Raw genomic sequence first — 12,016 nt, forward strand, 5'->3', positions numbered from 1 at the left:
TGAATTTCCACCTTTTGAGTTTTATGACACATCAACTGTAAACAGTTAGAAATAAAGTAAAAGCGGTGGCTGAAGAACGGAGTCAGGAAAAGTGGTACACACCGAAATTAGAAATCCATAATGTTTTATTTGAAATTGATACTTTTTTACTTGTACAACATCAGTATTGCATAAATACAGTTAATCATGAAGTTTAAACAGCTATCATTGTAATGTTAAGATTTCTTTCAGTTTCACATTATGTGAAGCTGAAAACTTAAAGTGAGCAATTGCAGCTGCTGACAGGTCATGAAGAGTTCCAAACAGCCCATAGGATGTCACAGGTCAAGTTTTAAAGTAAAAGAGTAAACATTGAAGTGCTTGATAAGCAGTGAAAATTCTGACCAGAAATCATACTGCACAATACAATTATACTTAATGTGTTCTTCTGATATATATTGATCTGCTGTTTGGAAAGAGGTGTTGTATCTTTTTAAATTATTAAACAATACTGTTGCACAAAGCTAAAGTGTTGTATAAGATCACACAGTGTCATTCCTGGCCAATAAAGGGATGTATTCATAATGCTGAGAATTGAGTGACAAACAGAAGAACTACAACTTCACATGAACTTTAAATTTAGTGCACCAAAGCAATTAGACATTGACACATGTCTATTTATTATAAATGATAGTCTAAATGAAAGAACTTTGTTTGTAGAATTTATTTGTTTGAAATGATTCAACTGAAAGACAATTTTAACTGCTATTTCAATAAACAGTAGGTTCAAATGCCTTTCTTTTTTTTTCAGTTTGCAAAAGTTGTATAGTTCAACATTTTGAAGATACAAATGACTGTCCAAAGTGTGGAATTCAAGTTCATGAAACGAATCCTTTGGAAATGTTAAGGTATGTCTCATATATAAAATATGCTGTGATACTAAGATTTTTTTAAAAAATCAAGAAATCAGGAACTTTGCCAAGGTTGAAAAACCAAGAAGCAAAGTGCAATAGAGATTACATGATAAATAGCTTGATGGCTACATGAGAAAGAAAAGACCGTCATGTTTCATAGTTTTCAAGAACTGAGAAAGAATGTGAGATTGTAGAGATTTTACAATAAGCTTAGTTTTTAACTTGGTGAACACATATCAGGGGGACCACAAAACTACAAAAATGTTTGGTAGAATTGATGAAACAGAGATGTAAACGTCAAGAAATCTGGTGCTGTTGAACCCAGATTTTCTGCTCCACATATTCTATGTGTCCTCCAAACTGTTCACTGTGGCATGCGCACGTATTGATAGTGCTTCTGTGCTGGACATCGTTTTGCATCCTTCGAGCTCAAACTGTTAGCTTCTGCCCAAAGTACGCATAGTTATAAGATCATGATATTGGCCTGCACATGAAGTGGATTTAACAGCAGCTCTCCATTGTATGGAGCAGCAAGAAGCACTTCGACTCACACACACCAAGAATACTTTATGGAGGAGCATCAGGTTTCAGTTGATGGATTTTCACTGGTCCTTGCGAATATAGAAATGTTTGGTGGTTTCTAGTTTGTTATAAAGTTGCTGAAGTTCACATAGAATAGTGTGGCATATGCTGCAAGATATTATTTGTCCTGACTTTAAAAATCTGTACAAACCAGTTGTTCTCAGACATGGGAACAGCGACCTCTGTGTGTCCTGGACTACGTAATGAAAGGGAGAAGGAAGAGCACACACGGCATCATGAGGATTGCAGGCTTCACCGTGATTCAGGGTGGTATAGATTGCTTGCATGTCACTTTACAAATACATGACAACACTGAGGTGTCCAGCAACTGAAAGAGATTCCAGTCTCAGCACTAAGTAGATTAATGCTCAATATCATATGAGCAGTCGTGATGACCCCATTTGTGGCAAGCCATTGTACATTTATTTGTAAGAACATAGAAATAGAAGTAAAGACTGTCCAACCCATAGAGGCTGCTCCACCATTCAGTACAATCATAGCTGATCTTTGGGCCACTATTTTTCCGGCCAGCTTTAAATATATCCAACGAAAATGCATGCCCATCCCTCTGGAATAGCGAATTCTAAAGATTCACAACTCTCACTTGTGCTGCCTTGACAAAGGCTGAGGTGACTATTGGTTGTTCATTGCGCAGCATGACTGCCATTCTGAGTGTAGATCACTGGGGTATTTAAGTATTGTGTCCATTGCTTTTTTCTACACAATGAGTGTTGTCTCATTAGCTACAGTGTGGCTAGGGGAAGGATGCCAACTTTCAGGGAGGACACTGCAGATGACCTTATGAGTCAACCTCGAAAAACTAGACCCTAGAAGGCCCAGTTTCAGATATATGCTGCAACAGTCTAGAATGGCAGACAAACAGATAACAGCAAGGAAGCCAAAAGCAAAGCAGGGTAGAAAGTTGAATATATATCAGACTACTGATGCAATTGGAGTTACATTCACTGATCTTGACACGCTGATATTCTGAAATTCTTGTGATACTGCATCCAGATCCTTGGAAACAGAGACTTTCAGGTATTACCGTCCTCAGCTCTCTCGCCCCACCGCCTTAGCAAAGTGTATGTGGAGGGTGTTACATTTCCCCCATCAATATTAAGGTTGCCTTTGCAGCTTTGAAAAATCTTGCAGCCTGCTCTCCACATCTTGTGACATTCTTCTGTATCTTCCAGCTCAGAGTCAGTTGTAGAATAATTTCCAATATTGTCACCAATCACAACGTATTTACCCTTTGGAGGTGCTGACTATCTTTAAGTAATATAAACTAGCTTGAGCTTGTGCTAACCTTTCTGATTTTGCACTTCCCATTGAAAAACGCAATAACCTAGCAAATATAGTGCTGTGTATTAAGCTGTGTGCACTCAATTTCATAAACATGTTTTTAACAGGAGTGGTTGAAGTCCAGAGGTGAGAGATGAATCAGGCATAGGCATTTTCTTAGTATCCTGTTCAGGAATATTTAAGGTGATAGACAGCATTTTGCTAATTTTTATTAGTTGTGTCATCATTGGGAGCTGAAGTGTTAGGTGTGAAACAGGAGGTGAATATCTTGAAGGCAGCTTTAGCAATGAATAAGATGTGGAATTTCCTTTAAAGGTTTGATAGTTACTATGGTATTAGATGAACATGCTCAACAAGCTTTGATAAGAAACTTATGGAAGAGTAAATCATGTATTTGTACAACTGAAAAGAAATTATTTTTATTGCCCCATTGAAGAATGCGGAGGAAGTGAAAATGCATTGATTCATTTCTTGTATAGGAATGGATGTTGCGAACACTGAGGGTAGAAATCTCAGTAGAGCTTTGGTACAATTCTCTTAAAAAAAGAAGTTTGTATAATGAAAAAATAAATTGATATGGAGGATAAACAACATCACAAAAATTCATAGCATGGAGTAAAGCCAGTTAGGCGAATCATATCTCTTCCAGTTTTTTGTTAGAATAATCTAAAACTAATTTCATTGCTCTGTCTTTACATATGACCCTGCATTTTCTTATCTTCAAGTAGTTACATGCTTTTAATCATTTTCGTATCTGTGTAATGTCATCTTTGTTGTAAAGTGTTTACACTTCATCAATCCTTAATATAAATAAGCAAACAGAACAGTTCCAACTTCTTCAATCTCTTAACTGAAATTCCTTCAAGGGTAAGGAACTTCAAGTATGCGGATAGAGTGAAGAAGTTGGGATTATTCTCTTTGGAGAGAAGGCGGCCAAGAGAAAATCTGATAGAGGTTTTCAAAATCACAAACAGGTAGTGAAACTTCCCACCTAAAAGAAGCAAAGGTGAAGTGAGGAAGAACTTTTTCACTCAGCAAGTTGTTAAGATATAGAATGCAGTGCTTGCTGGAGACAGATTCAATTGAGGAATTCAAGAGGGTATTGGATGTTTATTTGGACAAACATTAAGTGCAAGGGCATAGAATTGGCGCTGGTTAATCATGCTTATTTGAGAGCCAGTGCAGGCACAATGGGCTGAATAGCCTGCTTCTACACCCTATCAATGCCACAATTCTTGATTCTCAGTCTCCTGAACATCATCTTTTCTTGTTCATCTATCAGAATTCTGCAATGTTTTAAATGTTTAACTAAACCATCTCTAAGCCCTTCAGGCTCTAACTACAAAAACTTCTAGTACTTTAAACCAAAAAAGAAGTCCCAAGGCACTTCGTAGGAATGTTCTAAAAATTGACTCCAAACCACAGATGGAAATAATAATGTTAAGAATAAAAAATTTGGTCAAGGAGATAGATTTAAGGAGCAGTGCGAAGGAAGAAATTGTGGAGAAGTTTAAGGAGGGTTATTCCAAAACTTTGTGTTATATAATTCAGTTAGTATATGATAGGGTTAACTGACGTTATGCAAAAAGCTCAGCATTACGATATAAAGGACTGTTCCAGGGAGGTGTTAATCAATATTCCAGATGCTCGATTATCTCTAAATTGTGAATCAGATATTTTAGTAGCAATACTGTGAGCTTATTCTTAAGTACAGCCTGAGGGCTGAGAAGAGATCATCATGTACCTCAGAATAAGGTAACTAACTATTAACTGTAAAGACCACATTTTTACTTTTCTTAGTTTTTTATTGTAGGCTAAAATAGAAATAGGACTGTTTTAAAACAAAGGATTGTGGAAGAAGTTGCTGCACTTTCAAAAACAAGTTACTGAAGCTCATTGTGTGTGGTGTTTACACTATTGCTTTACAAATAGTGAGGGAAGAGGGATAAGATGGCGCAGCACCAGGATGTGTGTGCAGTGTGAGATTCTGTTATCAAAAGATTGCTGATGCATTTGTGCAATGTGACCTGTTGTAGATACTGAAAGGCATTAGTCTGATGACAATCTGTGGTTCCTGGGCGACTGAACAGCTGACATGCGTGACTGATACAAAGGCAGAAGGTCTGTGGACTGGAAAAAGGAAGGCTGTGTCTCTCCAGCTCTGCAGTAAAAGTAATTGAGGCCTGAATAAAGCCAATGTACCTACTCCTATCAGTTGCTGTAAGCTGTTGTCTTTAAGCAGTACCTCAAAAATTTACAATTAGTGAACCAATCGACCTGTGCTATCTGGGAAGAAGTGAATGAATGCGAAAAGGATATTGGAGAATAGAAGGTCTTGGGGAGGAAAAGGAACATCTCATTGAATCCTCAGCCATGTGGACTGGTGCTATTGAACTGTGTTTCTCCAGCTTTTCTTCCTTCACCCACAATCCATTATATATCACTATCTCTATATGTATGTAAGGGTTTAAAAGGTGGCTTAGAATTTTAACCAGTTATGATATATGTTGGTAGTTTCTGCTACTATAGCTTGTTTATTTGTAATAAGTGGTCATTCATGTTAAGTGCCAGAACACGATCAGTGTTTTCTATTAACCTGATCCCAATTATGTAAAACGGGGACTTTTATGAATTTTGATTAAATTGTTATCTTTTATACTAACCTGAGGAATTGTAGAGCTTGGGTTCAGCACATTTTCCCAAGTGAGTTGCAGTAGTAAACCCATTATCAAGACCAAACCCATCTTCTGCTGAGGACTTTGTGTAGACAGGCAGGTGGCTGGAAGAATACAGCAAGCTAGGCAGCATCAGGCGGTAGAGAAGTCGACATTTCGGGTGTAACCTTTCTTCAGACTTTGTGTAGGCATCCTTCCCTATTTGGAGTATGTAACTTAGATTAATACTTAGAAGGATTGGTTGCATTATCATCCTTTATTTCTATATTATCTGTAGCAATTTTTGCATACTCGTTTTAGTCCTTTTTTATTTTCAAATTATTTTTCATCCTAGAATAGGAGTAAGTTTGGAAGTATGCATTTTGTGAAAATGGGATGTATATTGCAGGCACTAGAAACCCTTCAGAGACTGAAGAATGTGCCAGACATTTTGGGATAAAATTGTTAAGCTAACAATGAAGCTCATCAAGATCACTGAGATTAAAATTGTAAGAGTAGCGGTCCAAAAGTTGTAAGCTTTCCTTTAGCAGAGCTAGAAGTTGGAAGAGGAATCTAAACAAAATTACAGGCGATAGCTTTTTTGGGAAACCAGAAGGAGCAGTGAAACAGCAAATGATGCCTTCTTTCTATTGTTGTGTTTATGTTACATTAAAAACTCTTAATAATTATTATGCAAGCTTGCAAACAGCACTAAAATTGGCTTCAAAGCTTCAGATTGATCAAGATGCTAGCTATAATTAGAAAAAGCTGGATGAGGGAAAGATATAATCAAACAGTCACCTAATTGGGGGTGGGGGGGGGCAGTAGTGAGATAAGCAGGCTTCAATGTTAGTTAAAATCTTATCAGTTATTTAGCACAGTTATCTGGCACAGATGGAGAGTCAAAGGGGTGATTGATATCAGTAGTTGGATCAAGGAAGGACAGTAAACAGTTCTTGAGCACCCCCCCAATTGCTAACTAATGGGGCTCTTTATAAGATTCAACAAGCCAGGGTTAGAACTTCTGTGAATTCAGAAATGAAAACCATGCTTGGTTCATGATCCACATGATATTTAATTCATAATTTAGTGGACTTAAAGCCCAGTGGTAAGAGGCAGTTATTGTAAAAGAGCTAAGGTCGTCATGGATTTAATACAATATTGATATGGAAACTACTTTAGAATTATTCAGAATATATTAATTTTCAATTTACACAACATGTGATATCAAAAAATAGATGATGGCATAATAGTTATATTTCAATTTGAATCTAAAAATATAAAAAAACCTCAAAGATAACTGTACTTGAGGTGGCAAACTGTAGATTTTTGTGACCTGTAGATTTATGGTAGTCATTTTGTAAATTAGTAATTGAAAATTAGTATTCTTTCTTTTAGAAACAACTTGACATTATAATGCCAATATACTTGTATGAGTTTTTTGTGACCTGTAGATTTATGGTGGTCATTTTGTAAATTAGTAATTGAAAATTAGTACTTTCTTTTGTAGATACTTTCATACTTTAGAAACAAATCACAGCTTTGATTTTGTGGATGCATACCTTTTACATGACATGTACTCTTTACTTCAGAATATTTAATTCTTTAGATTCTACAAGTACATTGACTTGACTTGCAAATACCAAAATGAGACTTACCCAAAGAGAAATAGACATTAGGAGTCCTGAATCCATATGTGAGGCTAACCTCCTGTGCGTTTGTTTTACTTGTTTTGGCATCACAGACTAACACCAATTATTCTTCCAACTTTTATACGGGTAGCCTTAACTAAACCACAGATGATCTGCTGAATAGCATTCTTGAGAATGAGCAACATATACATGAAAGAAACCTAAAGATGGGTCTTGAAGATCCCAAATAATGGGGCGGTGACTATTTTCTTTGGCAGCTTGTTCCACTAAGGGATTGTTTTTTTAGAAAGCAAAAAAAAAGGCTTTCTGTGGTTTGGAATGATTAAGGGTTCTTAAACATGGAAATGCAGAATTGTTGTTGCTGGTTCTTCTGCTTCTGGTTTGATTGTGTTAGCATCACAAGCTAACATTCACATTTCACCAATATTTATGAATGTTGTCAATACTAACTGAACAAGCATGATTCCCTGATTTAATAGTCATGGTAATGGAAAATGTAGGAATCAAAATATGTCTTGAAGTTAGCAAGTGTGAATCTTTGTAATACCACAAGTGGAACCGTTATAATACTGAGCTCCACTATTTTCATTTGTCAGCTAAAGAAGATATATTTAGTTGTCTGTTTTTGATTTGTTAGCTATTCCATTCAAATTACTAAGGCTATGCTCCTCAATGTTAGTGATCCAAGAAACAATAGAATGGAAGAAAATAACTTGTCCACTTTGGAGATTTTCTTCTCTATTTCTTACATGCTAGAAAAGGCACAGAAATGTTAATTACTTAAAATATATTATACATACATGACAAACTACAAAACTTTGAAATTTAGCTCCATAAAATCAACAATTGAAAAGACATATAATGCACCCTTGCTTTCCCAGCTTCACCCAATTACTCCCAAACTCCCAGTCACACTACCAGTGAACCTTGTCACTTTGCAGTTTCTGTTGTCGAAACCTTCACTCTTCCTAAACTTAACTCTTGCTGCCTTCATCATAAACATTTGTTACAATCCAATGAAGTTCCCCAAATCATTATAGTTCTATCCGGCATAATCCAAATTGTTAGGCTCCCAGGTGAGGCAGGGTGAACTGGCTCCCCTCCTTCATCCACCCACTCCTTTGTTAGTTTCAATCAGTTTCATTTTTCCCTTGTGCAAACTTTTGCCAAACCCAAATTAACATATATTTTTGGAGGAGCCAATTTAACCAAGCAATCTTGAATTAACAAAAATACAGAGTCTATTAATTGCTATGTGTGAGAAGAATCAATAATGCAACACACGTATGCAGAACTTAGAAGTAAGAAGTGAGTTCCAAAAGGTAAAGTTTTTTTAAAAACCTGATCAATCTCTGAATTGTTTGTGAAGAATGGATGGTTGAACTTTGCAGAGGAGGGTAACATTACCTCTGATATTGGTTGCTGAACAGTTGTTTTTTGAGATTCTTGGTTTGCAGACTGATTGAAGTTCCTTTGTCTTGGTGCTATTTTAAACTGGTTTGCAGCACTCTTGAGTGAGAAAGTCCTTACTTGCAAAACAGAAAAAAAACTAGGTGGTTCTTTGGCATAGTACTTCACAGCATATTAATGCTGAAAAAACTGCCTCTCAGGTCCCTTTTAAATCTTTCTCCTCTCATCCTAAACATATGCCTTCAAGTTTTCAACTCCCCAATCCTAGGGAAAAGACCTTCGCTGTTCACCTTATCTATGCCCCTCATGATTTCATAAATCTTCATAAGGTCACCCCTCAACCTCCTACGCTCCAGTAAAATTCATTCAAGGGATGTTGGCATTGCTAGCAAGGCATTAACTTCCCATCCCTCATTGCAGTCATCTTCTGGAGCTGCTGAACCATGTGATGTAGGTATTTAATGTTATTAGCAAAGGAATGATCATTTAGTTGCTTGGTAGTACAGGACTTGACTATGAATAAAATAAAGGAGTCAAGCTGTTAGAACTTGTAATCTTAGACTCATCAGGGGCAGAGGCAAGGATACCAAATTCCAAGGGAACAGCAATTTATATTATATATGAAATAAGGTACTGATTGTTCAGCAAGTGGACACTAATTGGTCAAGGCATGTGTTTTCCATGGCAATGCCTTGCACAATCAGAGAGTGTACGTTTTATTTTTGAAGATGAAGTTTTGAGCTGATTATGTGCAAGTGTGAGGCACACTTCTTTGCATGTGTGATACCTTGCAGTGTGACAGATGCTGTTCGCTCAATGCAAGATGTTTGTAGATAAATAGGTATATTAAAGTGCCACCATCTGTTTTCTGTTCATCAATTGTTTATGAAACCTAATTGATATGAATCTATTCACAACTTAGCATTTCAGCACTGATTTTGCAGGGGCAATTGTTATGAATTTGGTGTTTGTATTATAGAGCATGATAAACTATAGGAATTGCACCGAGACCAAGTCCTTTGTTGAGGATGATGGGGAGGGATGAAATACTAGTGGTGGTGTTGGAGGTTTAAACTCATTTGGCAGGGGAATAGAATATGGAGTGGAGATGCAATTCTGTGTCATGTGCAGACAAATGTAGAAGAAAACCCAAGCCAGTGTGGTACACAGAGCATATATAGCCAGGTCACAAGAGAACTCAGTAATTATTTTAATGCAAGGAATTTTGCAAGTAAGATAAGTTGAGGGTGTTGTTTAGCACATGGTGAAATGAGACATCTTTGCTATCACAAAGACATTGTTGAGTGAGTGATAGGGTTCACAGCTCTATATTCTGAGATATAGAATCTTCAGGCAAGACACAGGAATAAAAATCTGGAGGTGATGTTGCATTATTGATCATGGAATCTAATACTGTAATTAAGAGGGATGACATATGAGAAGGCTTCTCAATTGAGTCCATATAGGTCAAACTTAAAAAAACAAAAAGTGGCCAATCCCTTTCATTACTGGGAGTGGATTGTAGACCCCCAAACCGTCAGGGAGGGAAGAAGACCAGATATGTAGGCAAATTTCAGAGGTGTAAAAACAATGAGGTAATTATAGTAGGGCTTTTCAAATGCCCCAACATAAACTGACACAGACAGAGTCTGAAAGACTTAAAAGTAATGGAATTCTTAAAATGTATCCAGAAAAGTTTTTTAAGCAACATTAGAAATTGCGACAAGCAATGGGGCAGTGCTGAACCTAATTTTAAGGGATGATGGTGGGTGACTAGAAATGTCAGTGAAAGAACATTTTAGTGATATTGGCCATAATTTGGTAAACTTTAAGGTAGAGAGAAAATGAGGTCTGCAGATGCTGGAGATCAGAGATGGAAATGTGTTGCTGGAGAAGCGCAGCAGGTCAGGCAGCATCTAGGGAACAGGAGAATCGACGTTTCGGGCATTAGCCCTTCTTCAGGAAACAGGAGAATCGACGTTTCGGGCATTAGCCCTTCTTCAGGGCATTCCTGAAGAAGGGCTAATGCCCGAAACGTCGATTAAACTTTAAGGTAGTCATGGAAAAGGACAAAGATGGAGCAGAAATAAAGGTTTTAAATTGTGTCAAGGCCAATTTTAATATGAAAAGACAGGATGTTGTCTAAATGGACTGGGAGCAGAAAATTGTTGGAAGATCTACATCAGATCAGTGGGACTCTTTCAAAAACACTGTGCAGAGCTTTTGTGTCCATGTAAAGGTGAAGAGTGGGATCAGAAATTCCAGAGAACCTTGGATATCAAGGAATTTACAGGATCTGACAAGGAGAAAAGGGAGCTTATGGTAAATACTGAGGACTCAGAGCACCAGAAGAAGCATAAAGAAAGTTCAGGGTGTTACTTAGAAAATAAATTCAGAAAGTGAAGAGGAGTTGTGAAAAACACTGATGGGTAAAATAAAGAAAAATCCTAAGGCATTGTCTAAGTATATTAGGGGCAAGAATCCAACCAGAGAAAACTGAAGATTTTTAGGTACTTAAGTGAAAACTATGCGTGGAGCTGGATGATGTAGGTTAGGTGTTAAATGAGTGCTTTATATTTGTATTCACGATAGAGAAGAATGATATAGGTATAGAAATCAGGGAAGAGGACTATGAAATACTGGAACAAATTATAATTGAGTGGGAGGATGGGAGAGTGGGAGGATTAAAATTAGTGAGTCCCCAGGCCCAGATCAGATGGGGACTTATGTGGGAGGTAAGGGAGGAGATAGCGGGGATTCTAACATTCATTTTCAAATCCTCTCTGGACACAGTTGAGGAGCTAGAGGATGGTTAATATGGTTACATTAATCAAGAAGAGTTGTAGAGAAAAACCATGTAACTATAGGCCAGTGAGTACAACATCAGTGAGAGAAAATCTATTGGAAACGGTTCTCAAGTACAAAATTAATCTCCATTTGGAGAAGCAAGGATTAATCAAGAGTAGTCAGCTTGGCTTTGTCAGGAGAAGATCATGTTTGAAAGGTTTGTTTGAGGTTTTGACGCGGTGACTAGATATCTGGATGTGGACTGTGCAATGGGTGTAGTCTACATGGGAGGCTTTTGATAAGGTTTTACATAGATGACTGGCCAAGAAGATAAGAGGCTAAGGGAACAAGGGCTTTTTGGCAAATTTGGCTTTGTGACAAAAGTCAGAGGGTGATAGCGGAAGGTTGGTTTTGTAACTGATTGTCTGTATCGATAAGCATACTGGAGGGTTTAGTGCTGGGTCTTTTGCTTTTGTAGTGCACATTAATGATCTAGGAAAGGCGCAGCAGGTCAGGCAGCATCTAGGGAAGAAGGGCTAATGCCCGAAACGTCGATTCTCCTGTTCCCTAGATGCTGCCTGACCTGCTGCGCTTTTCCAGCAACACATTTCCATCTCTGATCTCTAGCATCTGCAGACCTCACTTTCTCCACATTAATGATCTAGACAGGTAGCAAGATTGATTGCTAATTTTTTGGTGACATGAAAATTGGTATGATAAACAGCAAGGAGGAAAG

General features: G+C 37.4%; 1 protein-coding gene across 4 annotated transcripts in view; it reads left to right on the forward strand.

Moving 5' to 3' along the window:
- Positions 1-12,016, forward strand: part of pcgf5b (polycomb group ring finger 5b) — a 179,804-nt gene that overhangs the window by 93,968 nt on the left and 73,820 nt on the right. For all 4 annotated transcript variants that reach the window (XM_043712445.1, XM_043712449.1, XM_043712446.1 and 1 more), the window contains exon 3: positions 791-887. In XM_043712445.1, coding sequence (XP_043568380.1) covers positions 791-887 — 97 coding nt within the window. The remainder of the gene's footprint in view (positions 1-790; positions 888-12,016) is intronic.

This window comes from Chiloscyllium plagiosum, chromosome 22, assembly GCF_004010195.1.
Source record: "Chiloscyllium plagiosum isolate BGI_BamShark_2017 chromosome 22, ASM401019v2, whole genome shotgun sequence".
Taxonomy (NCBI): Eukaryota; Metazoa; Chordata; class Chondrichthyes; order Orectolobiformes; family Hemiscylliidae; genus Chiloscyllium; species Chiloscyllium plagiosum.